Below are 27,752 nucleotides of genomic sequence, written 5' to 3'. Positions count from 1 at the left end.
TTGCTATAGCGAAAATACTAGAAATGGAGGATGTCACAAGACCGTGTGTTTGAAAAACATTAATTTTTTATCGCTTTCTCTTTCACTCACAATCAGCGGACCTTCGGGCAAAAGGAAATAAAATTCAACACACACTAACTTAACACTATCAAATTATTGGAACCCAGAGCTTTCCAATATATTAAAAAAAAAAAATGGATATTGCAATTTTTGAGCATTGAACCGTTAAAATATTTTGTAAAAAAGGTTTACTCGGCGTGCGTTTTTTATTATTTATAACCGCAAGTGAAAATTTGCCGGAATATTGACAATTTAATTTACATCTCATTTTTTACAGAGTTATGTAAAAGCAAATATTTAGACTAAAAATTGTGATTTATTTTTTATTAGAGTAATTATTTACTCTATGAAAGTATTTACTAATTTAATTAAATTAAAAATCTTCCTGTCTTCTTTACTTCAAAGCGTAAAATATTTGTTATAAAAATCTTATCGCAATATAGAGCTTGAAATTTTAAGTCACCTCTGACTTATTTGAAGTAATTTGCGGAAATTTGAGTTGTTTAGTTTTTGCTTTCAAACAGCATAGTTTCTTCTTTTGTAATTTTTAGTTAATTTGTGTCGATTCGCGTTGCCATTTATTCAGTTATGTGGACCGCCAATATTCTCTTATTCTTCCATGTCAAAAGTGAGCCAAGACTCCGCTTCGTGAATTTTCGGCGGTCGGACCATCTCTCATCTCGTCACAGGTGAAAGCACCTTACGTTTGAACTTTTTTCCCAAAACCCCCACTCTGTGCCCATTGGGACTAGATAATCCTTCTGCTTTCTTTCTTTAAGTCCATTCCGTCTCCGGACAGCATCCACATCAGATCTTTAAAACACAGGACGAACTAGCAAAGATAAGGTACACTTTGATTTTTATTTTTTTTTTCACTAGAGTTTAATTAAGGAAGCCCTAAAGAGGCTCATAAGTTTAATAATAGTCTTCCTATTTAATAGAAATAGTATTTCTTTTGATCTTCCGTTTTTTAACTTCATTTAATAATATTTTAAAAGCTAAAATAAAATAAATATAATTTATTAAATATTGGACTCCATATATTTTTTTTATTATTTATTTATTTATTTATTTATTTATTATATAAAAAGTATAAATTTTTCTTTTTTATATTTAAGATTAATTGGATTATTTTCGAAATGCAATTTAAAACATAAGTTTATAAGGTATAATGACAAAAATTATGTATATATAAATTTAATTTAAAAGAAATAGATTTAAGCTCTGATAACAGGTACAATTTGTGCAACACTACTCAAATCAAATATTTAATAAAAGACAACTTTTTTGTAGAATTTATACCTGGATAATTTAAATATTAGATAGAATTGAATACTTTATATTATTGCATTATTTTAAGATGCAAATAATTTAAATTTATTATTGATCGAAAGATATTATTGAATCAATTTTATTTGTTTTGTTTTCCAGAAGAAAATGCAGGTTAAGTACCGAGACTTGGAGGCCGATCTGGCCAAAAAGTTGGAGGCCATGTTCGGAGTCGCCAACGGCGGCATGATTGAGGTCAACCCTGGACAGGTGCTCATTCCACCCAAGTTCAAGGATGTGGCGCAGCGCATCGTCGACATGGAAGTGCACCCTGACGACGTCTGGCTCGTCTCGTACCCCCGCACAGGTAAGCAAATTCCAATTTCCATTTTCCATTACAATTTTTACGAACCAGAAAAATCAAAATCATCAATTTTAATAAGAAATAGTTTAAAAAAATTTAAATTGGAATCGAAATTACATAAATCAAACTGATTTTGGCCATTTTGATTTTTTCACGGTTGCTCCAACTGTATTTTAAATTGTGGGGTTCTTTATAAAGGTCTTGTCAGCCTTATTGCGAACAGTAAAAAGTTGTACCGAATTTTGCCTGGCGAAAAGTAGCAGATAAAGACGGGCGCCTCACGTTACTCATTATTTCTCGTTATATTGGACCAATGAGGAGAAAACGCGATCGCCGAAAAGAGGACACCGGATGAAATTCGAGTGCGAGAGAAAGATACATGAGACCCACCTTGTTGATTAGAGATTTTCGGAAGATGGACCGCAAGAGAAACCAGTTTTTTATGTACCGCGGCTGCCCTCTGTCCAACTTTCTCCCATATCATGGCTATATGGTGCCAATAACTTTTTTCGGCCGTTTATGCCTTGTCCCTTTTTTTTCGCGCGGAGAGGCTTTCTTTTATTTCACCGCTGGGTGCTTATTTAAATCACTATTTGTCTACGTCTTCCAAGATCTGAGATGCTCGAGAAAGTAAAGAAAGTGACTTGAACTAATAAGAAAATTCCATAATAATTTGTGGTTCTCTAATTTATACTCTAGCTTATTTATTATTTAGAGTTACAATTTTTTTATTCCCCTTTGTTAATTAAAATTATTTCACATAATTTTAAATTAATACAACATCAGAACTTAAATTAATTTATTTCAATAAGCTATGAAATCTATTATTACAAAATTTAAACCAATAATCTTTAATAATTTACATTTATTTTTAAACTGCCTTGTCTACAACTGGTGTTCAATATAGATAATATGAATTATAAAAAAAAAAAACTCCAATATTATTCTACTTCTAATATAGACTTTGAAAAATAAGATTCACTCAAATTTTTTTAACCTAGGGCATTTGGAACTCAAATTTGAACCTAAAAAAATCGTGAGTCGAAAACAGCAAAATGTATGTTTTTTTTTTTTAATTAGTTAAGATCAATGAGTTGAATGTAAATAATATTAATGATTCTTCTTACCTTATGCAGGAAGCACGTGGACCCAGGAGATGGTGTGGCTGCTGGGCAACGACCTCGACTTCCAGGGCGCCAAGATGCTGCAGCAGCTGCGCGCCCCCGTGCTGGAGCTGACCGCCCTTTTGGGCAACGACACCTCCGGAGTCATCAAGCTGATCGGCGAGACGGTGGACATCGTCGAGAGCATGCCCTCGCCCCGCTTCATCAAGACTCACCTGCCCCTGGAACTGCTGCCCAAGCAGCTGGACACGGTCAAGCCCAAGATCGTCTACGTCTGCCGCAACCCCAAGGACATGTGCGTGTCCTACTACCACTACTGCCGCCTCATGCACGACCTCCACGGTTCCTTCGAAGACTTCTGCGAGCTCTTCCTGCAGGAGAAGGTGCCCATGGGCCCCATTTGGAACCACATCATGGGCTTCTGGAAGCGCAGAAACGACCCCAACGTGCTCTTCCTCAAATACGAGGAGCTGAAGAAGGTATGGTGACAATTTATAAAAGATTTAGTTGCATAGTAAAGTTCCCAAAAAATATAAATATTCAGTTGGAATCATTGAAATCACATAAATAATTGAAGATCGTTTTTTTCTTCAGGAATTAAAAAAAAAAACGTAAAAGTAGATAAGTTTTCTTTAAAAAAAAATTTGTTTATTTTATCAATAAATTATTAATTTTTTTTTACTAATTTAGATTTAAATTGTTCAAATAACCTTATTTTTTGATGAAATTGACCTGATTCATAAAAATGCCATTCAATTTTTCAGGATTTGCGTAGCTGCGTTTTGCGTTGTGCCAAATTCCTGGACAAGACCCTGACTGAAAAAGAAGTTGAAGCCGTCCTTGACCATCTCAGTTTCGAGAGCATGAAGAACAACCCTGCCGTTAATCTGGAGCCGGTGCTCGAGTACCGCAAGACGGCCCTGATGAACCAGATGGCCGAGGACCAGATCACCTGCCTGCAGGCTCCATCTTTCATCCGAAAGGGCGTCAATGGCGACTGGGCCAACCACATGTCTCCAGAGATGGCTGCCAGATTTGACGAGTGGAATGAGAAGCACCTCGAAGGCACCGGTCTTTCCTTCTCAGCTTGAAATAAATAAGGAGGGAAAACTAATTTATTTCTTCCTTTCTCCGGGATAAATCAAAACTCACATTTTTGGGGTTTAGTAGGAAAAATGTTTACACCTAGAACTATTTTTTTTAAACTTTTTTCACATATTATTTTAAGTATCTGTAATACTCTTAAGGCTGCATTTACGTTAAAACTGATGTTCATTAAGGAATTAAAATAAACTACCAATTTAAGGCTACGACTCGTTCTTGTTTTCTTTTTATTAATCAATCAATTTCCTGTCAATAACAAAATAACGTTCATCGTTCATCATTAAGTCAGATATGGACTGCGTTGTCTCTTCTCTAAAACTCGACTGCTAGCAGTTGAAAGGAATTCAACACCCTGATGCCTGGGAAAACAACAGTGTGTTTGTTCCGCACAGGAAATGCACAATTTAAAAAAAATGCACCGCAAATAAACAATTAACATTATTCGGATAGAACCGTTCAAATAAGAACATTTTTAAAAATACAATATTTTTCTAACAGACAGCATTTATCAAAAGATCATTTACTGCCGAGTTTTAAAAGAACACAAATCACAAAAAACTGCACTACGATTCTTTTAAGACACCCACCATATTTACGCGCGATCTAATTTAAAAATATATTTATGTTATTTATTTGTTTATTTATCATACCTACTCAGTTTTAACGCCCAAGATGTGTTTTTTTTTTATTAGATGCTGATTAAAACAATCAAATGAACACTATACCCCCAAAGTAACTACGTAGCCAAGAGTAAATTAGTGAATTAATTTAAATGGTCGTCGACATCAACAAAAGGCAATAATACTTCACTTGATTACAGCTCACAATCTAAGATTTGACGTTGAGTTGACAACAGCACGCCACATTCCAAATAATTCACTCGCAAATGTTAGTATCTGGAAAGAAAAGGCACAGAATAAGGAGAAGAAATGGTTATAAAAATTAAATCTTAATTTACAATGTTTATGAGATTACTCTAAAAATCCTAATCTAGAAGCTCTATTGGAAATAGCGATTAAAATTCATCAACATCGTATTATTATGATTAAAATCAGAAATTTTCAAAACTTTTAAATTGTTAGCTGTAAATGTTTTTTATCTCTTAGGTAAAATAAGTATAAATATTTCTTCAATCTTTGTCCACTTTTAAAAGAATAAAAATAAATTTTTCCAGGTCCTTTTGTCACAGGAAATGAGTTTCGAAAAGCTGATGAAATGCAATCAATACTAAAAAATGCTGACCTGTAATAATTTGGCTTAAAGGGACCGGCTTTGTTGAGCCCCATGTATTTGGCCTGCTCGTCTGATAGTTCGGTGAGGTGAGCATCGAATGTTGGCAAATGCAGACTGGCTACGTATTCGTCTGCAAAAATAAAATAAAATTTGTTTTTTAAATTTTTACAAATCAAGGAAGATTAAAAAAAAAACTAACCCATTTTTTTGGGTAAGAGGTAGACGTCGGACTTGTATCGGCCGTGCGGGGCATTGAACAGCTCGATAAGGGCTAGGGCCTGAGTGGCTGCGGTGATAGAAACAACAAACGAGGGAAGGCTGGAGCAACTCATGTTTACGAGGCGACCTTCTGCCAACAGAATGATTCTCTTGCCGTCGGGCCAAATCACATGGTCTACCTGCGACCTCACCTTCTCCCAGGTCAGGTCAGGAGTTCGAAGACTATTCTGTGAAGCAAAGTTTATATTCGATTAATCTTTTAATCTAACTTCTGATCAAATGGGTTTGTTTGTGTTATTTGTTATTGGTGCCTTTTTTGAAAAACTGTTGAAAAAAAATTAATTAAATAATATATAATAATATAAATTATATTCTTTTCCCAAAAATTGCAATTCATTGTGCAGCACTAATTCAATTTAAGTATTGTTTAAAAACATTTTTTTTTTCTAAAATTTTTAATTAAAACTTACTACGTCGATTTCAGTGTTAGAATGGCCCATGTTGCAAACGATGCAGCCGTTCTTCATTTTGTCCATGTGTTCCCTGGTGACCACATTCTTATTACCCGTGGCCGTGATCACAATGTCCACGTTGCGGATCAACTCGTTCAGCTTCACCACCCGGAAACCGTCCATACTGTCGAAGTCACCCTTGTTAAGTGTCGGGTTTTATTTTGGAAATACTGAACAGCCGTACCAGCCTTGCAGGGCGCAAATGGGGTCAATTTCTGTGACGTAGACGACGCAGCCGAGCCCTTTGAGAGCTTGACAGCAACCCTTGCCAACCTCGCCATAGCCACAAACCACCACCTGCTTGCCTCCGAACATCACATCTGTTGACCTCTTTAGACTGCAAAATTAATTAGCTCTGGTTAGAAAAACAAAATAGAAAATACTAGGAACCACATATTTTGAACAAAAAAGGTAAAAGAAAGAAATTCATAAAATTTACTAACTCGTAAAATGAATTATTTTTCAAAAAATAAATAGAGATTAAATTAAGTTGTAAATTTCCTCACCTATCAATAATTGACTCACGACAGCTGTACAAATTGTCGAATTTTGTTTTGGTGACAGAGTCGTTGACGTTCATTGCTGGAACTGTCAGCTTGCCTGCTTTTGACAACTGGTATAGGCGGTGCACTCCTGTTACGCTCTCCTCCACAATTCCTGCAAAGACACCATTCAAGCCATCTCAAGGAACACAATCACAATAATAATAATGCTCTCTTCTTTAGAATTCGTTATAATGAAATTTCCGAGACTTTGAATAATTTGGAATTTCAACTGTACCTTTGATCAGTTTGAACATGGCCGGATACTTCTTGAGCATGAGGTGCGTGGCGTCGCCGCCGTCGTCGAGGATCATGTTGGGCTGCCAGTTCTCCGAGTTGACGCACTTGTCGATGCACCACCAGAAGTCCTCCTCGGACTCGCCTCTCCACGCGAAAATGGAGAAGCCGGCCTCGGCGAGGGCGGCGGCCACCTCGTTTTGCGTCGAGTAGATGTTGCACGCGGCCCATCGCACCTGGGCGCCCAGTTCGGCCAGCGTCTCGATCAGCACGGCCGTCTGCGCGTTGATGTGCGTGCAGCCCACCACCTTGGCACCCTTCAAAGGCTTGTCGTCGCCCGCACGTTTCCGCAACGCCATGATCCCAGGCATTTCTGCGAAGATTTTGTTACAAATTGAGTTTATTGACATTTCAAAACTGACAATCTCTGCCCAAATACTTGTCCAGAAAAAAAATCAAAATTAAAATTTAAAAAAAAAACTGAATAATTTTTTTCTACTTGTTTTTTTTTTTTTTTTTTTTTTTATAAAATGTTTTATACTTCTTCCTGAAAACCACTGAAAGAGCTGTTTACTTAGAGTTGAAAAGAAACTAATAATAATAATTAAATCTTACAGAAAGCAAAAAAGAAACAATTTTGAATTATGGAAATTAAAATAATCTTACTCATTGACCAAAGCCAAATATTGAGATTTTTTTTTTAATTTAGTGGTGAATTTTTTCATTTATTTTGAAATTTTTTGCCCAATCTTTTTTGATTCATTATTAATTCCAGTTAATTTTAAGCTAGACAAAATTAATTTAAAATTACTGTTAATCTATAATTGTAAATAATTAAAATTAACTTGAGTAAAAAATATTGCTGGATTAAATTACAAATACAAAACCAACGTTTCAAGTTGATAAATAACCGCAATAATAATTCAATATTGCTATTAATAGTTCAGCATAAATAATACAAATCAGTGAAACGGATCAATTATGATTGACATTTACGAGGCCAAGATCAAATTTCCTCAGTTCAATTAGCTGCGTTTTTGCAACTTGAAATGCGATCCAATATTGGCTAATTAATTTGTTGACATCGCCGTCTCTTTCCGCAGCACCTATTGATGCTGTGATTGGATTGCAGAAAACTTACAAGTGGCTAAAGCAAAAAGCAACCGAGCGCGAAGTTGACGAGAAAATGAAGAGATGAAATAATTCTCAAGCTAACGAAGCTCAAAGCTCGTTTTAATTAAAACCGCCTTTGAGGAGAAAGTTAGTTGAATTTTCAAAAACTTACCCTGCTCGGCAATTTCGATTTCCCTCCTTCCGAAAAGGTGTTGGTCGATATTGCGAACACAGAAGTCTGTGAGGCCCTTGGAAGTCTTTTGCGATTTATCACGAGGAGAGACGTCGTCTTCATCTGAGCTGCTGCCGGTGTAGGAAGCTGGAAATGCGGAAAACTCGTGTTAGCGACAGGGAAAGAAAAAAAAATCAAATTTTCTGCTCGAAAGATTAAAGAAAGAGAGGGAAAAGTTTGGCTTCAACGGCGCTCGAGATTTTATATTAAATATTGGATTTTTTTCTCAGAAATTTTTGATTAAAAATTACAGTGTTTACAAAAGTCACGCTTATAATTTTATATTTTGCATATTTTTAATTTTAAACTGAAGAAAAAAAGTGGCATGTACACGTGTTGGAGCAGACAGATGCCAGGGAGGATCGCCTCGAGTCCTGCTGGGTGCCCTGTTTCTTGAGTTCGAGGTACCTGGTGGCCGGCAGACTGAACCTGCGCCGGTTATTGCGGTCCTTGAAGCCACCCATGCCGTCGCGCAGCTTTTCTGGGATCTGCGAAATGAAAAACCACTCAACGCGCGCCCATAGCCACCCACCGCGCTTGCAAATCGATGGCCCACTTTCGAACACCCGCCCGTCCTTCGCCCACCCTCCCCGGGGAGAGTAAAAAGTGCATTCGACTGCATTTTCTCACTTGCCAAATGCATCCTCGTTCAAATTATTTCGTCAAGTTGGCTCATAAATATTATGAAACTTGAGAGGAAAGTTGCAAAAATGGTGAATTTTTGTCAATTCACCGGCATAATAGATAAAATTATAGACTGTAAAATAACTGAATTTATCTTAAAATGATTCAAAATTGCCAAAATTGCAATAAATATTTTTTTGTGCAATTCAATCAAAATTTTAAATTGTTTTGTAAAATTTTGATTTTGAAAAAAAAAAATAACTTTTGAATTTAGCTTCTAAAAGATGAATTATTTAATCAAAAATTAAAAATATACTTAAGCTCAATAATTTCCCTGACGAATTGAGTGTTAATTTTGATTTTCCTTTTCAGGGGTTTGAGAGTTGATTTTTGTTTCATAGCTCATTTCTAGGCTGATAATGAGATATAGAGAAGGATATTGTTTTACTCTATAAAAAAAAAAAACGATATAGATGAAAAGCATATTTTTAATTGTGCACACGAATCACAAAAATTATCAAAAAATAACAAAATTTATACAATAATACCAATAATTATAATAATTTTTTCATATCTTGATTGATTTCTTTTTATATTTTAATTTAATCCCAATTTGTATGTTTATAAATATTGAAAATAAATGGTTAACCTTTTTTGAAGTTGTTTATGGAATTTTGCAATTTTTTAATCAAAATTATAATTTGACAAAATCCACAATAAGAAATAGTTGGAAAAAATATTACCAATTCTTTAGGTTACAAAAATAAGATTTAATTTATTTAATATAGTTATCAATGCTCCAGTTTCTAAATCCACACTTAAGTAATTTTTTTTTTATATAAATAAATAAATTTGTTTTCCGTTTTCTAAAAATAAATGTTTGTTTATTAGTGACACTCTACTTATTTACTGTGTCAGAGTCGCTAATTGCTCAGTGGTGTATAATTTGCATGACTAACACACACGATACTGTATTCGACCCTGTTTGTTCGCACTTGCGATTGCTCTATCTAATCGAGACAAGTGGCGTAATTAACACCCAGCGGCGAAAAAAACGAATATAGAGCCGACGTGAATTTGCATTTGACGCCCCGTTCAAAACAAATAATGTTAACACATCGAGGAAGTCCCCTGATGATAAAATAATTATAGCAAGGCCGCTCCATTAAAATTTAATGAGCTGAATTCACAGACAGGTTGCAAAGAGCCTGCTTCATCAAAGTTGCAGCGATTCGTTTCAAGTGGAAAAGTTTCGAGCGTAAATAAGGGGTAGAAAAATAAGCCGCGGTCTAGTTTGAAGCAGAGAGAAATTTCTGCTTTTGAGAGAGCGTTAAGTCCACAAGATAAAGGACTGCTCCTTGGAGAGCAACACAAAAGTTTTGGGCCGAATGCGAGGATAGATCCGCAGTGCTAATTCCACTTGCTGAAGAGAAAACGGGAGGGTGCGCTGGTCTTTTGCGCACGGAAGAATGAAATTGTTATGCCGGTAGACGCCGCTCCGTTTAATAAAACATACATGCTCGATGAAAGGTGTAACAAATTGGCAGAGCCCTGCAACTGCGGAAATTGAAATATTAAACACCCCAAAAACTTGTAGAGAGAGGGAAACAAAAATTGGCATAAAGCCAAGTTACGTAAGAATTCGGAAATTTGGGAAGATTTTAACTTAATTAAAACATAAATTCAACAAAGATCCAATAACTGGAGAAATGAAGAGGTCGAGCTTTCCCTCGTTGCAAATTTTTTTTAATGGCTCTTGAATTAAAAACAATTTTCGCAACGAGGAAAAGCCCGATCTCCATGATCATCTCCTTGAGTGTCAATTTCTTCAAACATAATTAATAACTATTTTTTATTTTCTTGCAAAAAAGATTATGGAAGTTTCTTTTATATCAATTATTAATTAAATTAAAAATTAATAAATTTTTATTTTTTAATATTTGTGCTATAAAATAATCAAACCTTTACTTGGGATAATGCAAAATAAAAAAATTAATGACAGAAATTAGATCTTTTTTAATTTTCACTTCTTAAAGTTCGCCTGAAATAAGGAATAATTGAAATAAGGAAGCGAAAAAAAAAATAATAATGATTAAAATAAAGATTTGTGTTAAGTAGGTTGCATATTTAGAAAAATTTAAAATCTTGCATTAAACCAATTAATCGACTTCAAGAGTTACAATTTTTTTCTAATATATTGGATATAAAATAGTCTTCAACTCATGAAACATAGCTGTATTACATAGCAGGATCTTTTACACTACCTGTAAAAAAACAAATGCATTCTAACCAGTACAATCTTTTCATCAGCTTTTATTTTAGTAAATATTTAATTTACAAACGGCTTATATAAAAAAAACCGTTTCCATAGTTTCGTGCCAAAATAAATCAACCCTTTTTTAATTTTTACCCGCCGAGCTCTTGACGGAATCACCCTATTTATCTCACCATCGAATTGATCGCATTCGACGCCGCGGAATATTGAAATTGATAGTTTCCGCCCCGTTTCGTGTCCGCCCATGCATCAGTCATTTTGACGCAGCCATCTGATCGATTTCCCTTGCAAACACGCGGAGATTGTGGGACGATTATTAATAACTCACGCGGAGCATCTTCTACTTTTTCCTTCGGAGCGGTCGACTCTGTGGCCGCGACGGACCGCGGGGTAGGTTTTCGCGCGCGGCGCCTAATTTACAACTTCCTTTTTACAATGCTGCAAAAGAGTTGGCTCGCCATCCGTCGTGCTGTGTTATTATTTATCACTGGCACTTTTCGTGAAGGCGAACCGCAGCGATAGCAAGAGCAGTGCTTCAACTTTTATCAGACACTTCCGTTTCACAATCAGATCAAAACCAACCACACCGAATTGAAACAAATTAATTAACAAATTTTATTTTAACAGAAATATTTATCCTTTCTAAAAGCAAGAAATTCAAATTTCAATTCTGATAATTAAAATCTTTTAATTAATACAACTTTTAGGTATTAATTTTTTAACAAAATATCCTTTTCATAAATTAATTATTATAGAATTTAACACTAATTTTTAGGATTTAAAATTATTTACTTACGAGACTAGATAAGCGTTGCGTTTGATCGAACTGTTCGAGTGAAATGACAATGAGCAACGTTAAAAAACAGTCGCGTGACACTTTTTCGCAATTTCGAATTTAGTGACAAGAATCCCCACTTATTTAAAAGCGAGCCAGTTTATGAAAAAAGGAAATTCGCTGGCACAAAGTCTGTTTGTACAGACATTTAAAAGTCTAACGAATGCGGACTTTGTCAAAAGGAAACCCTTTCTTTCCTCGCCATGTCTCAGTAAATGAAACTTTTCCTTGCGTCTCGCGAGGGCGGAATTAAGAATAAAAGAAGAAGCAAAAGAGATCGCCAAGTCGGAAAAGTACACACACTAGCTCAAACTGCTTTTAAGCTTTGGCGAAATAACGAGGATTGAAGTTTCCGGCAACTTTTAGTGCACCAGAAATGTCCGAAACAAAACTAACCTAGTTATGTTAATTTTGTTTCATTGTTAATAAAAAATATAATATATAACTTTAGTGGAATTTATTAAATTTTTTTTTTTTGAAATTTTAAACGTTATTTATAAAGCAAATATAATTTTGATTTGGAGATTTGGAGAAAATGAAAAATTAATATATATATTTTTTAAATAACAAAAAATGTTTTAGTAAATATTTTGCTAACATTGTAAGAACCTCTTTCCTTTTTTTAACTTGAATAATTCTTGTGAAAATTCGTCCCTAGGGGAATGCGGATAATTAAAACGGCCTGGCGTGAGAAAACGCAATGAATAATGGCAAGTTTTGCGCGGGGCGCGTTTCGGCGACACGAACTGACCTGGGGCTGCGTCGACATGGACAGGGAGCGCTGCAGGGGCACTGCGGCGGCGACGGTACAATGCTGCTTGGGCAACGCCATGCCGCTCACACTGCATGACCCCCGACCTGCTGCCTGCAGACTGACTCTCCAAACAAAGAAGGAGCGCCGAGCAGCCCCTCGAGCGCCGTCGCCGACGCGCAAACGCGGCGCAATCACTTTCCAACAGATACATTATTGCGAAATTGCCCAGTGGATGGTGTGGAGGATGTGATAATGCGGGATGAGATTTTCATTGCTCTGTTAGCTAGTCGGCTTGACTTGAAAGGGTTATCAATAATTTTTATCCTTCTACCAATGAACTCTAAAACATTTGATGTCTCAATTTTCTTGATAAATTTTCAGTCAGAAATTCATATTTTGAGGGCGAAAATTTTAAATAAATTTTTAATAATACAATATTTTTTTTCATGCATAAATGGCAAGGCACAGACAAATTCCATCAATTTTGAAACCTTAAAATACAAAAATTATAAAACAGATTAGCAAAAAACCTTGCAAACTAATAAAAATGGCTTTGTTTGAATTATTGGAATTAAAACTTATTATTTTGCAAAATTCTTATTTGCAGTAAGTATTTAATAAAAGGAAATTTATAATTTTATTTGTTTGAAAATTGGTAAAGAATGAGGTGATATATGGCGAAAAATATTATGAAATCACGAATATTGTACAGTTAAGTAATAAAAGCAAATAAAAATATATAAATATTTGCAAATATAAATTTTCTATACATGTTGTAAATCAGGGTTATAATGCAATTCTGGATATTTTGCAAAAGGTTTGAACTTCCTGGGTGCTCATTTAAATTGCAAAGTTTGAAAAAATTGCATCAAGCTGAAAATTTATTTGGAATTTTCATAGAAATGAATTAACAATAATTATTAATTGTTTTACATTAAAATCAATAAAAACGTAAAAAAATTTAATTTCAGTGAAACTAAATTATTATTTTAATTTTTGTCACCGTCAGTACTTGGCTAGGTTAAAATCAAGCTTTAGCAATGCACTCTACAAAATTTCAGCAAATCGTGAGATATTTTTGATCATACCTGCATGTGCGCTCTCCTTTTTGCAATTGCTCATCCAAAACATCAACACTTGATTTTATATACAGCGCTTTTTTTTTAGCTCAGCACTTTCGTCCTCCACCACCACGATTCAAGATTCTCTCCTCGTTGTTGCCATCAGGTAAAGTGTTAAAAGATTAGGGCAAATTTGCAACAATTTACGTCACTTTCTCGCATTTGCAATCTAGAGTAATCTAGGTCACGGCGCTTTTCCGGAATACAATAAAAAGTTGGAGCGTGACGTCGAGGGTGCGTGATGTGTTTTGAGACACAGGAGTGCGGCACGTCGCCCCAATTAAGCCGCCCTGCTGGAGAGCACTCTAGGAAAAAACAGGAAAAATTCCGCGCACACGTATTGTTTTTCTTTCTGCAATGAGCGTCAAGGGATTTTTTGCGCCAAATGAAAACTACTGCAAAATTAAGGTCAAATTTTTCCATGTTCTCATTTGCTAATAATTTTTTTAATCAAAATTCGTTAGAAAATGTAAAAAAAGCATTTTTGGGCCTGAAAATTTAAAATAAGTGAGAATTTTTGAAATAATTCCATATTTCAATATAGCTTTCTTTTATCTCTTTAGAAAAACTGAGTAAAACTTTTTTATCCTTAATTAGGACAAATCGCAAACAAAGTCTGAGAATTCCAACGCTTCGAGTGTGCCTTTTTCATTAGACCACATCGTCTGATTGCATGCAGCCCTTTAATAGCCATACAGCTAATCTGCAAATCTGCGCTCACGTGTCGTCGAGAGATGCCGGAGTTGCATTGCTCGCGGGGCGGTTGAGCCGCAAGATTGCCGCCGTAATTGACCTGGAACTGCATTGGAGCGAATTTTCCCCAGCATTGCAGCAATATCCATTGTACACAACAAATGTTTGAAATGCATAATATAAGCGCTCGGGGTGGCGATCGACGATGACCATCAATAATTTTTTCATGCAGCTCCGATTCTGCTCAAAGAAGAATGCAAATCGTGCGCGGTTCAGTACTCGTGACTCATTATGCGCAAATAAGAGAGAGAGAGAGATCGCACGTGATTTTGCCATTAATGACTATCGCCAGGTTCCATCTCTCCAACTGGGTCAGACTTCAGTCCTCCGGGCAAGCGTATGGAGTACTACTAATTGGAGAGACGTTACACATTGTGTGCGCACTGCTTTTTTATGAAGAACTGCTCTACGCTGATTTTGTAATACTGCTTGTATTGAATTTCGTATTAATGGAGCTGCGCAACTTTGAAAGGAGTTTTTGCACTGATGAATTCTAAGAAATTAATGTAGAATTCATGATCTCCTAGAAAAATAAATGGATGAGAATAAATTTCAAAATTATTCAGAAATTAATTGAATGAAAAGAAAATTTTAAATTAACATAAAAAAACTAAATAAACATTAGAATAGTAATTACACTATTTACACAAACTTGAAAAATATATTTAGATTTTTCTAATTTTTATCTAATGCAAAAAATTTCCATCTACATCAATGAAACACGTTAAATGCTATTTATTTATGAAATTATATGGTTGAATTAAAATTTTCTCATCAAAGAAGAAGTAAAACAAAATATATTTCTAAAAACCTTTGGATTTTAGATTAAAATTTTAAGTTATCTGTAATTTTTCCCATCTTTATAATTATCTCAAAAAGCACATTATTTTTAAAAATATTTATGCGCAATCTCAATTCCTAGAGGATTTTGAACTATCGCGCTCAACGTTAGAAAGATTGCACAGAATTTTGCATTGTTTGAAAAGCAATTTGCCTTCATACGGGAAAGTGCAGTGATGACGCAAAGCGATACGCTTTTCAGCGGATAGATTTCAATCCGGCGAGCGCTTCATTATTTTTTCCTACCAACCCGTCAAACAAAAAAGCTGCCGGCGTTTTTAATTAGTGGAATTTGATGGAGCAACATCATAGAAGGAGTGTGCTTACTGATCAATCCGACAGCTCAAAAAGTTAGCCAAGAGATTTTCATTTGAAGACTGACACACATTTTTCTAATCAACTCATTATTGTCGTTTAATAAATTTTTGTTCTTCATTTTAAATTTTTTGACCACATAATTAGCAAGAATTTACTAAAACAGTTCAATTATCTGGTAGAATTTATATTTTAAAATGTAATTTTATAATTTAAAATATTTGCAAAAAAAATCAACTTTGCCTGTATTAATTTCTGTAGAGCTATTTCTGAATTGCTGCGGTTCAACACTATATTTATTTTTTAGGCTTCAGGCAGCCATGGGGAAGGAACGACCCGAATTTGCAACACGTTTCCGGCCTTTTGCCCAACACAAATTGCCAGCACAACAAAGGATGCCTCAACTTGCGAGGGTACAAAGTTGACATTTGCGTCGAGTTTCGTTTTTTTTCTTTCATTTCCCGGCTGTTCTCGCAACTGACAAAATGAAACAAGGGTTTCAAAATCCTACCAAGGAGAAAGGGAATAATGCAGATGTACTATTACGTCATCGGTTTGCAATTTAAAAAAGCAGAAGCGAAAATCGATTACGCTCTCCGGTGGTGGCCGAACGTTTAAATATTGACAGGGGATTGGGTGTGAGTAGAAAATGGAACAAGCTGTTTGCAGAAGTTCAACAGTTTCGTTCGTTGTTCGCTTCATCGGCAACGGGATGACAGAAAAGCACAGTCTAGAACAAAAGAGTGACCCAGTTTTGCTCGCCGTTTCATTTTTCGTGTTCTCAGTTTGAGCACCGAGCTCGTCCCATGCTGCAATTCAGAGCTAATTTCATTCGCGTCGCATTGTCGCCTTTTCGCCGCTTCCTTTGTTCCTGTCTTTCAATTTTTATAGCAAGAGCAATTTTTATTTCGGAGAAACTTTGTGCCCGCATATCGGCGCGTCAATCATGCAAACGTTTGCGTGCTCGACAGCGCGCCATTAATAGATACGAATTCAGAAAAGACGAAGAAGAAGTGCTGACGGTGCATGCTGATCGAAGACCAGATTCGCTGATGAACTTGGGACCCTTTCCAAACCTTTAAAAGTTAATCGATTTTTGGATTCAAAGGCGGCGAATGCGCCTCTGGCTGCGCCATTACTCTAATTATTGACCCGCGGCACACAAGCCCCATTTCCCCACATAAAATGCATCCGTCTAATTAATTAGAGACTAAAATGCTTTCAGGACTGATTAAATAAAAAAAATTGACTTGATTGTTTTTGGGCGGGTTCATATAATTATTTGTACTTCAGCGGTGAGGGTGGACAAAATTATTATTATTATATTTATACTTTGACACTCATTCCAGCAACCAAAGCTTGGTAGTTTTTAAAATTACGTCTGAATTATAAAGCAAAATAAACACAATTAAATCTTTCAAAATGAAGCTTCTTGTGATTGGTAATTAAGCACGAATATCGTGCACAACTTTTAACTTTTTTCTGTTCTATACCAATATTTATTTTCTATATAAAAATTCAATATAAGCTTGGATCAATAAAGAAAAAATCTTGGAGGAAAAAGTGATTGAGAAGTTTAATTTCATCAGAGTTTATGTTCAAAAGGCAAAAATGTTTTGTCTTTTTTGTGTTAACCTTTTTTTGCATATTGTATGAGAATTTAAGCCATAATATTTGCTTTCTTGCTTTGAGCATTTTGTTGGTCTCTTTTACTTCAAAGGGTTTCCAGCAATAATAAAAAATATACAAATAAATCAATTTTTTTGGTAATAAAACGCCTTCAAGTTTTGAAAATGCTTCCATAACAAAGTGAACACAATGAGAGAAAAATTAAATAAACCAATCAATAAATATTTTTGAAATCCAAAGAGCAAAATAAAATTTATTTTATTTATCATTAAAAATAAAAATTGAGAACAAAATTAATTTACCTAAAAATATTTTTGCCTCCTCTCGGAGAGAAACATACAATTACTGAAAATGTTCGCAAATAAATTAATGTTTGGACGATTCAAGGAAGACCTTCAGAATTGTAAATGAGAAACTTCTGGTTACAGACAGAATTTAAGATTCTATCCCTTTCTTCTATTTACAGAAGATTGCTCGTTGCAAGAAGACAAACGGCGAATAAACAAACCCGCGCCTGAAACGGAGGCAAACGCTAATTTTAGTCCGGCCATTGTTTTCTTTTTGTCAGACTGGGAGAGCTCAATGAAATGACGATATAATTTAATCCCGGCGGCGCGTTGGTGCAGTAAACACTTTGGCGATCCGCAGACCAATTACAAGATAAATTTTACTCCAACGCGAGTGTCTGGAAAAGTGCCACGTTTCTGTCCGAGCTATACATGTGTGCGTATAACACGTCCGGGGGTGCAGCGCAAATGCCGCAATCAGTTTAGGAGAGCTTGTTGATGTCTCTGCACAAGCAGTCGTCCACATCAAACGACACACACTCTCACCTAAATTACACTCTAAAATTTAGACTTTCATCAGCAAATTTATTTTCTTTGCAAACCACCATAAAATATACAAATGATGATTTTCCCTATTTACTCATTTAGCTTAGAAATTCTGATTCAAATACATTTTTTTTTAAAGATTCATTAAAAATTTTGTAGGAAAAATAAAGTTATTTAAATTTTAAAGGTAAATTTCCATGAATTATGAATTTAAAAAACTGCAAAATTGCACTGTTAATTAAAACAAAGATCTAAGGATTGATATTAAATAAAATTGATAATTTTTTTAGAACTAACAAAAAGTTATGTAAATTAGATAATTTCAAAAGCAGATGCAATTCAAAAAATTTACAGAAGCCGGTCTTAAATTTCAACTTATTTCTCTTCAGTAAAAGAAAAACAAACAAAAAGAATTTAACTGAAAATTTTAATGTTATCAAAATTTTTATTTATATTTATTTTCATCCAAAAAGAATAATAAATTTTAAATCAACCAAAAATGTCATCGAGGATGTGTTTGGAAAGTGTGTCAATTGCGATCGGCAAAAAAGAACGCGCATCTCCCATGTCAAGTGAAAGACAAAAGAAGTACAAAACTCACTTTTCCGATCTGGTTGGGCACGTGGTCATCGTCCTCCTCGTTGATGCTCGAGGTGGAGTGGGAATGGGGAACTTGAAGGTGGTGCACCGCCATTGTCTGTATCACCTCTCGATAAAAAAAGGGATCGAGGGTGGAATTGAACGAATTCCAGCAGCGACGGCCTAGCTGCCTCGCTGACCGACGGAACAATGATCGTTATTTTTGACGTAGCGCGCACCGCCGGCAGAGAAACGACACAATCTAAAAAACAACGACCGCGCCAATTGACATTAATATAAAGTCGCCGCGCGCGGAGACAACAAAAATTAATGCATCGCCACGCCACTGCTGCCCAGTCAATCGAAAGCAAAAATTATAAGCAACCTCCCAAAGCGTTGGGGCTATTTGCGATTTGGGTCGATGGCTTTTCCTAATTTGACGTTTGGAGTCGCATAATTTTTGACTGCTTGCTTCTGGCAAAAACTTGACGTTCAAATGATATAAAAATAGATTTTATTTTTAAATACAAAGCAAAAAACACAAGACATTTACGTTTTGAAAGAAAAAAGGTTATAAGGTCTACGTAATTTCAGTATTTTAAGCTTGTCTCCTTATTACATGAATTTCCTTTTTAATTCCATAGTTTTTGGTGAAATATTAGAACTTGTTTTTTAAGATAAAAAACAATAAAATTACTCTCCTTATTATAGTTTTAATTAGTGTTGAAAATTAGTTGATGCATTTTTTAGCTTGTATCATTTGTGGCACAGCCTAGAATGTTTCGCAACTGTATTTCCTTATCAGTGAGCAGCCATATGTGCAACAAATTTAATTTATATGCTGCTTATTCAATCAGTCAGGCAAGACCGAAAGAAAACATAAAAATGTAAAAAACATTACGAGTTTATGGCATCATCAGCAGGTTCAAATAGGTCGTCTTTAATAATATATATTTCGCGCTGGGCCAGAAATGGAGAAAATTGCTCTCGAGGATATATATCCGAGTGTTTGCAAAGAGGAAAAAAAATGAGCGCGCAAGCAAACAACGTTGTGCGCAAAACCAAATAAATTCTCCAAATAACTGGATGAAGCGCCTGCAGAGGAGAGCAGCCAGAAAGAAGCATCGATTGTCGCGGCAAAAGAATTCCCTTTGGGGGTTTGTTGGATACGTGAAGGCGAATTTGTTGTCCTGAGTGGGTGCGCGCGCGATTCCTTCCGATTACAGGGGCTTTGCCGCAGTGGCCGACGATGTTATCTGCTAAATTAATTTGTCCCGAAATAATCCAGATTAGTTACAGAGGAAATAAACATTAGATAAAAAGACGAAATTAATTAATGAATGGAAAGGGAATTTTTTTGTATAAATTGAGATTTACACCCGGATACCTGCTTTTTAGCTAAGAGAAGAGGGATCGAAGGAGCCGCTGGAGAAGAGGAAGAGCGGAAAGTGGCCGCGACCGGGCTATTTTTGCGGCCGTTCGGACGCACCCGCAGCCGAGCAGGTTTTCGCCGCGACTGCGAGCCGCTTGCGGGAAAAGGGCTCACATGCTTCTCTGGGTGAATCAATGCGCCACCCGCCGCCACCGCGTTGGGCCGATTGCCAAAAGTGCGCCGCCGCCCCCGATCGATGCAAAGCCGACCCCGACCTCCCCCACCCGCGTGCGAATTAACCCCCACCTGACGGACGAACCCTCCGAAGGTCGCTTGGGAAAGTCGCCAGAATTCCGCGACCGCTTTAACTAATCCTCTGCTTCTTCTTACTAAGGCTCAAGATTTCCCGCGCACCTTTGACCACGTTGGAAGAATGGCGCGGATCGTGCATTCATTAACTTCTGAGGAGGAAAAACTAGGCCGCGGGGGTGGTTGAGTGGAGGGTGGGTGGAAAGGGCGGCTGCGTCACCCCGCGAAGAGGCTGCTTGTCTTTGTTGCGCTACACTGGAGTTCGCGCGTCTGATTAAATAAAATGAGACATTTTGCCTTTGGCCGGTCACCAACTTTTTGAATTTTTGGCACTGCGTTGGAATCTCAACCGGTGCGACCTTGACCTGACCGAGAGTGTCTCTCAACTGGAAATGTTATTGCGGAGATCGTAAAATATGGCCTTATATTTTTATGGCTCCCAGGCATTGCGTGGATATGTAAATTTTTGGTTAAATTAGATTTCAGAGAAAGTGTTATTATCTCTAAGTACGTGCAAACGACAGGACAATTTTATAGAACCAGGTAAATTTTTTAAAAGGTATGATCCTATTTCTGCATTTAGTCACTCAGAACTAACAATAAGGAATAAGGTAATGCTTTTATATAATTCGATGAAACTTTCTGTGCATTTCTCCCACTCTTTTATTTAGTAACCCCAATTAACCCTATAAGAGTGAAAAGCTCTCTTTGAGCTTACATTTTTCTATATGACCATGTAATTTTAAACGATTTGAAATCGAATTAGAAAAACAAAAAGGGCAGAAAAATTATTAAATTTTAATCTCTCATCAAGGAAATGATAATATTTTTCAATACAGGCGTTAATTTTATCTGAAAAGTATTAAGTCTTCCTTTTGAGGAACAAACAACAAAATCGGAGCAGTTAAAATATTATTATATGTCCTTCGTAATAAAGTATCAAAAATTAGAGGAAATATCCAGGGGTGCAGTATTAGTTTATTTATTTATTTTTATTTTACTATTTTTTATGTATTAATTTATAATCTTTTTTGTAAAAATAGGGCTATAATAAAATTATTATAAAACGTGCCCTTCACCTAGTTTTAATCTTTAATTTCTAATCAAGAAACAAAAGTGTTTGTTTACTCAAATCTCTGCAGGTTTATCTATCACCCATTCTCAAGTTTAACAAGCCTAATTAAACCATGGCTATAACCCTTTAAAGTTTTTTCCTGGTCTCTTATCTTTTGAACCGTCACAAAACTATTGGGGCTCTGTTTTCTCTAAGGGTTTAAGAGCAATCTTGATAATCGGCCTAGTTTCCAAGCCAGGGGATTACAGAAGATGCGAGCTTTACTTGCAACGCATTGAGGATAATGAGGATATAATAGTTTTTTTTTGTAATGAATAAATAATATATAATACCATAAGATTAATATAAATTTAAATTAATTTATATTTATTGATATTTATGGTGTAAATTTAATTTTAATGCTGAAAGTTTGTTTAAAAAATCTTGCAATTAAAAAATTTAATTTTAATATTTTGGTGCGACAAATCCAGCTCATTTTTAAAAATGATACTGACGCTGCCGCGGTGGCATTAAAACTGTGCAAAACTTTGAAACTTCACTGCCACGACTGCGAATTCTGCATTATGATTGGATTTTATCTAGCAATGTAGCAGCAACGAAAACGTCGCGTTGTATTTCACTCCAAGGCTGGCGAAATATTACATGAGCGCCTTGTTCGGCGCCGAATGTGGAACAACAAGCGGGATAGGCAACCAGCCAAAAGCTTTATTGTAGTGAAAATGATTTAAAGTGTCATTTCCCTCGACACAGAGTTGGCCAATCCAATTAATTTTTCAACTGCACAAGTGTATCCAGACAGAATAATAAATGAATAGAAGTAGATAAAATCAACGGATCAATTTTAACTTCAAATTATTTGATCAACACTTTTTAAACAAGAATCATATTTCAAATACTTTAAAAATATTCCAATTGATCTTGCATAAAATGTAATTAAAATTTAATTAAAAATTTCTTGAAATTTAATTAAATTATATAATTGTAACAAATTGATTTATCAATTTTTAATTTAAAATCACTTGCGTAATGGTTTTAAATTATTTTTCAAAAACAAAATTTCGAGCCTTTCTGACAACACTTAAATTGTTCAACCTAATTTTTAATTTCTTCAGACAATATCTCGATCTGTAAAATAAAACATAGCCACCATCTAGTGGCAGATACCAACACTCGAGCGCCGCGTTAGCCAAAAGGGGTAAATTTGAACAAAGGGTGGGAAATGAATCAAATAAGTAAATGGTAAGCACAATACCTGAGCTGTAAGAGTCGTTTGACGAAGCTGAGAGTGAGCGGCTCCTGTACCTATTTGACTTCTTCATGGCGCCGGAAGCCCTGCCCGTCTCCTGAAACACCGGAGTTGACTGAATGATAACCTCCATCCATCATCCTTCGGGCGCGGAGGAAAAACTCTCACGCATCAACACCAACAAGATTAGAGAGATAATCAAAAATCCTGGTTGCTTATCACGCGGACAGCAGTTTGTTATTAACATTCATCGTGTAGGTGGTGAAAACATAATTAACTCTTGCAAAGGTGCATAATTAATTACATGGTAAATAGATAATTGAAGTTGAGGGCAACAATAAGAAGTGTTGTTAATGAAATGTTGACAGTAAATGGAACGACGAGGTGGCAAAATCATTCCAAACAGAGAGAGCATTAGTGATTTGCAAAATCGGGTCGAGGACACTGGGGGTGAAAGGGTGGAAAAGAAAATCAAAAGATATGCATGCAAATGAAGATGAGAAGAATCTTTCATAATTCCTACTCTTGGCCGTTATGCTTTATTCAGCAGCTCAAATCATTCCCTGCAACTCAACCAACCCATTATTAAAAAATTTTTAATTGAATAAACAGCCAAAAAGAGTATGAATATTATAATTTTGTTACAGAGCATTAAAATTTAATAAAACTCAATCCACACCGAGCAGAAAATACATAAAGAGAGACAAGTTCGAGCAAAAAGTGAGGTGCGCGAGTAAATGTTCTCACATGAGTCCTTGCGAATCCCCGAGCATAGCGGATTACCACAACAGGGCCCTCATTGGCGTTCAACAGCTGAAATTAGTCCAGAAAGCCATTGTCCATCAGAACCACCACCAAAGAACTTTGAATTATGTAATTCATGATAGAAAAAAGTGAAAGAGAAAATTAAAAGTTGAATGGTGAAGCAGTAAATAATAAAAGTGAAGGAAGGACTCTCTGAAATGAAAATTCTAATGACACAAACTACTTCAACTAATTATTGCAAAGTACGGCAGTGCTTCCTAAATTTCTAATAAAAAAATGCATTATATCAAAGATGATAAAAGTTTGCAATCTGCAAATTAATATTAATAATTTTTTCCTTCTACTTGCAGACACCAAGCTTCTTAAAAAAACCATTAACAATTAAAGCATCGTGAAAACATCACAATAAAAAAAAAAAAATGAAACTGCCCGAATTTAAGGTTGCGAAGGAACAAAATTGTAAATAGCACTAATTGAATGAATTGCTAAGAGCAAATTATTCTTGGTTCCAATAATTGAAAACTCAAAGAGAGAATAATTGAAGGTCGCAGGCCAGATTAATTTGTTGGTCTTTCCTCTGTTTGAGACCGCAATCCAGCGAGTGAAGGCGAAGGAAAAGAAGAAGCGGCACCAGTTGTCCATCGCGAGTGTTTTTCTTTCCAATTAACAGTAGAGGGACTCACCCTGTTTGCGACTGAGACGACTGCCGTCGAAGAGCTGCTGATTGCGATACCCTGCGAAAAAAATCATAAATTAGCACCTGATTGGTCACAAAAGTTCAAAGCATTGAAAGCATATTTTTCTCCTGAAAATTTGTGCAACAAAAAAATCCTCCTTTTCGGAAAGGAGAATGATTTATGGAGGGTGATTATATGCGCACCTGTTTTGCACTTTGGGTTTTTGTTTGGCTTGGGATTTTCTCTCTGACACATTATATGTGGAGATAAGAGGAAAAATTTGGTGTAAAAATACATGTTAAAAGTGGAAGGCCTTGAAATTTTATGATCATGTTCACCCAGAAAATTATGTAATAATAGTAATTTTATTGTAAATTTATATCAAAAATTCCGAATTAAAAAAGAAAAATAATACATTCATGAATTCAAGAGGGTTTATCTTTTATCTGGCAGTAAGATGGTCACACTCGTACAGCATTAATAATCAGTTAATCACATAACGTTATCTAAAGCTGTATAAAAGCGCAAGAGTAAAGAATTATAAAACAAGTTAATTAAGACAATATAATATTGAAAACGTGTCATAATGAAAAGAAAATTATGCTGCTTTTATAATTCATATTTTTTCCTTAAAGACAAAACAGACTTATGCAAAAAAAAAAAAAAAATACAAAAATATGTATTGATAAACAAGGACAGGACCAAGGACCAAACGAAGATCTTAAGTTCATTGTTGCAAAAATTCCTTAAAATCAAATCTCAAAATTTTACATATTATGCGAAATCAAAGAAACAACCCCCAGCTGTTTAAAGGCCACCCCTTCGACACCCACCCCAACTCGACCTTTCCCTTAGCCGGGGGTGGAAATCCCTTTTCCAATTCAGGTCACCAATATGCGTACCTCCGCCGAAGTTCTTTCGGTGGAGCCGGGGTCAGTGACGGGCATGTCGCAGATGACGGCGCCGTCAGGACTGCCGCCTTTAATGAGGGAGGCCACGGGGGCTTCGGTCTCTGCCATTGCACGTTGGTGCGGAGGAGCTGCTGGACTCGGCGAGGACGCGACTGCGACCGTCCAAGAGAGCACTGCACTTCTTCTATCTAAGTGCTCGACTCGACGACTCGGTAAGGACACAGGCGGGCTAGCTGCTCAAGGGACCCATCGACATGCGTTCGCGAACGACGTTTTGTATGTTTTGTGCTAAGTAGCCAAATCTCGCCAGAACTAAATGGTCTGGGCGAGAATTGAATCGATCACATCGATCAGAATGCCAAAATTGTAATTAATTTTGCGCAAATTTGTCTCAAAATGTGGCAATCTGAGCATAGACTATTCAAATATTCGTGTGCGAGAGAGTGAAATAATTCTCGCATTGATTTTCACTGAAAGTTACACAAACTTTCCAAAAATAAACATCACTGCTATCGACTTTTGATGTACCAACCGGCCCATCCCACTGTCCCAGACCATGAGACCACCCAGGCAGGTGACCGAGATTGGCTCCACTCTGCCATCTACCGCAGTGCCCTCGAATCTCATTTCTGCAAGGGTCGATGCGTTGCTTTTTGACCTCAACTCTTGTCCAGCCAGAATCCGCCAAGAAGTCTCAGTCTTTCTTAAGCCACCTTCCGAGTCTTGGACTTCCACAAATCCACTAAATTAATAAATATACGTAAATTGCGCTGATAAAGAACAATAATTCAAATTGAATCCAAAATGAGCAATTTTTTTTTTAAATTTTTGCATAAAATTATTTTTTGTGTTAATTAAAATGCTCGTATTAGAACGGTTTCCTGTCAGAGATACATAAGTTTTATTTCTTTTAACAATTTCTGGAAATGCCCTAGCAGGAGGTCATTATTTGGAATGATTCTCTAACTCAGTCGATGTGAATCGATCCGTTCTTTGGGGGGCTGACAGACGATTCACCTGAGCCGGGAATTCCCAAATCGTGAGCTCTTACATCGTGTCCAGTACCAGCATAACAACATAAGAACTTTTTGTAGAGGCAGGAAAAGTGTTCTACTGAAAATCAACTGCTGCTTCGTGGCGAATTTATTTACAGAGCAGAGGCGCCAGAAATGATTTCAATCAACTCTCTGGTGATGACGGCCTGGCGAGTTCGGTTGAAGGTCAAACTCAACTTTTCAATCATCTCACCTGCGAGTCAAGGAAATATTGCGTTTAAATTTTGTCACAGATTTTCCCTTTTAATTTCATACCAGCATTCTTAGAGGCGCTGTCCATGGCAGTCATGCGAGAGGACTGTTCGCTGCAGGCTCCCTCCTTCATGGCGTAGTACAAAAGGGTGGCGATCGAGAACTCAAGGTAGCTCTGAATGACCTCAGAATCCAGGGAATCGTAAACTGAGAGCTTAGGAGCATTCGAAACTGCGGTCAAGCTGAACAGAGGCAGCTCAGTGGTGGTGTAGGACACAACAGATCTAAAAAAATTAAGATTTATAAATACAGAAAAAAACTTCACAACTAATCATTCATTTAGTTTATCGATGAAAACTCACTTGAATTTGTTGTAGACAATCTTGCCAGAGGCAAATTCATATCCGCTGCTGAGGATGGCATCAGCAAGAGCTCCAGCATCGGCAAAGGTTGGCGGTTTGCGTCCAATTTCCTTGCCAACGAAAAGAATGTGTTTTCCGTATAATCTAAAAAAGTAATTTCATTACAGTAGGTTTTATAAAACTGTTGAGAAGTATTTGCTGTAAATGATTTAAGAGCTCTTTGATTTGCACCTGCTTTTTGTTTAAAAGCCTTATCGTTAATAAAGAGATAAAGCGAATTTATTCCATACCTTTGCAAAATAGCCCTCGACTTATCTCCAACACACACAACCTTGATGTTTTCAGCGCCAGGCTGGCTCAGCTCATTGCGAATCAGACGTGAAACGGAGGTGTGGACAGCGCCGCACAGACCTCTGTCAGAGGTGATGGCGACAATCAGCTGCTGAGGCTTTCCCTCCTCAGGGGCAACTTCCGCCTTCTCGTAGAAAGCCTAAAATTATAATATTAAATTTAATAACCCTTCTTTGTGACAAATTTTTATCAAACCAACCTTGGCACCCAGACCGAGGGGTCGGGCCTGCTTGAGTTCACGCTCAGCCTTGGTGTACTTGGCAGCGGACACCATCTTCATGGATTGAGTGATCTTCTGGATGTTTGTGACCGACTTGAGGCGCATCTGGATGGCCTTCAGGGTGGCCATGCCACGCACCTGTTGGTGCCCACTGAAAGAAAATCAGAGTCATTATATGATTTTCGGAACTTTTTCTGCAAAACTGTGCCACAAGCCGCAAAGCCGTATGTTGACCTGCGATTTTTAATCCAATTTTAAACCCATTTTATCTGCACTTGAAGCTCCAAAATCAGTCAAAATTTGAGGAAAAATTAATCAAGTAGCGATATTGAGATCGAAGTTGAGAAAATTAAGCTTAATTACTCACCATACTGGGGCCAAATTCAAAGCTGGCCGGAACATTGCTCTTCTGTTCCTTCGGATAATGGAGGAAGGACACTGCTGCGCGCAGTAACCGGCTTTTGTTTGCTACTTTCAATATCATCCGCTGCACATAAGTTGGCGCTGATGCTAAAAAATTTCAAACTTCCCTCTCTATTTGTCTTAGGGAATTTAATGTTTGTGACCAATGAGAAATCGCTTTGATTCATATCTTGAGATTCTATTGGATACATTAAAAAATCGATGAATTTTGACTTCGTTGATTGGTT

General features: G+C 36.4%; 3 protein-coding genes across 7 annotated transcripts; 1 reads left to right on the top strand and 2 right to left on the bottom strand.

Moving 5' to 3' along the window:
- The first annotated feature begins 839 nt into the window (after positions 1-839).
- On the top strand, positions 840-4,130 carry LOC132205567 (luciferin sulfotransferase-like). Its single transcript, XM_059634666.1, has 4 exons — positions 840-906; positions 1,492-1,696; positions 2,830-3,296; positions 3,582-4,130. Exons 2-4 carry the CDS (start codon positions 1,498-1,500, stop codon positions 3,906-3,908), a joined length of 993 nt encoding a protein of 330 aa, XP_059490649.1. The 5' UTR covers positions 840-906; positions 1,492-1,497; the 3' UTR covers positions 3,909-4,130.
- On the bottom strand, positions 4,118-25,448 carry LOC132205566 (adenosylhomocysteinase-like 1). 5 transcript variants are annotated; one of them, XM_059634661.1, is made up of 12 exons: positions 24,914-25,448; positions 24,018-24,068; positions 23,317-23,382; positions 22,576-22,666; positions 7,950-8,096; positions 6,666-7,037; positions 6,392-6,542; positions 6,070-6,222; positions 5,844-6,009; positions 5,354-5,600; positions 5,164-5,284; positions 4,118-4,817 (listed from the first exon to the last, which is right to left on the bottom strand). In XM_059634661.1, the coding sequence occupies exons 1-12, from the start codon at positions 25,028-25,030 to the stop codon at positions 4,811-4,813; spliced, it is 1,689 nt and encodes a 562-aa protein (XP_059490644.1). In that variant the 5' UTR covers positions 25,031-25,448; the 3' UTR covers positions 4,118-4,810. The 5 variants fall into 5 exon arrangements, with proteins under 5 accessions (XP_059490644.1, XP_059490645.1, XP_059490646.1 ...); XM_059634662.1 differs by lacking the exon at positions 23,317-23,382 and having other exon boundaries at positions 24,914-25,446; XM_059634663.1 differs by lacking the exons at positions 22,576-22,666; positions 23,317-23,382; positions 24,018-24,068; positions 24,914-25,448 and adding exons at positions 8,341-8,497; positions 18,590-18,829; positions 19,955-20,087.
- Positions 25,449-25,799: 351 nt separating this feature from the next.
- LOC132205764 (ATP synthase subunit gamma, mitochondrial) lies at positions 25,800-27,620 on the bottom strand. Its single transcript, XM_059635031.1, has 6 exons — positions 27,470-27,620; positions 27,082-27,253; positions 26,822-27,021; positions 26,532-26,675; positions 26,233-26,453; positions 25,800-26,170 (listed from the first exon to the last, which is right to left on the bottom strand). The coding sequence occupies exons 1-6, from the start codon at positions 27,502-27,504 to the stop codon at positions 26,070-26,072; spliced, it is 873 nt and encodes a 290-aa protein (XP_059491014.1). The 5' UTR covers positions 27,505-27,620; the 3' UTR covers positions 25,800-26,069.
- Between the last annotated feature and the right edge of the window lie 132 nt (positions 27,621-27,752).

Source organism: Neocloeon triangulifer, unplaced genomic scaffold (genome assembly GCF_031216515.1).
Source record: "Neocloeon triangulifer isolate White Clay Creek 2 clone unplaced genomic scaffold, ASM3121651v1 ptg000003l, whole genome shotgun sequence".
Taxonomy (NCBI): domain Eukaryota; kingdom Metazoa; phylum Arthropoda; class Insecta; order Ephemeroptera; family Baetidae; genus Neocloeon; species Neocloeon triangulifer.
The sequence above is the reverse complement of the archived record's forward strand: the minus strand, read 5'-3'. Positions and strand labels throughout refer to the sequence as shown.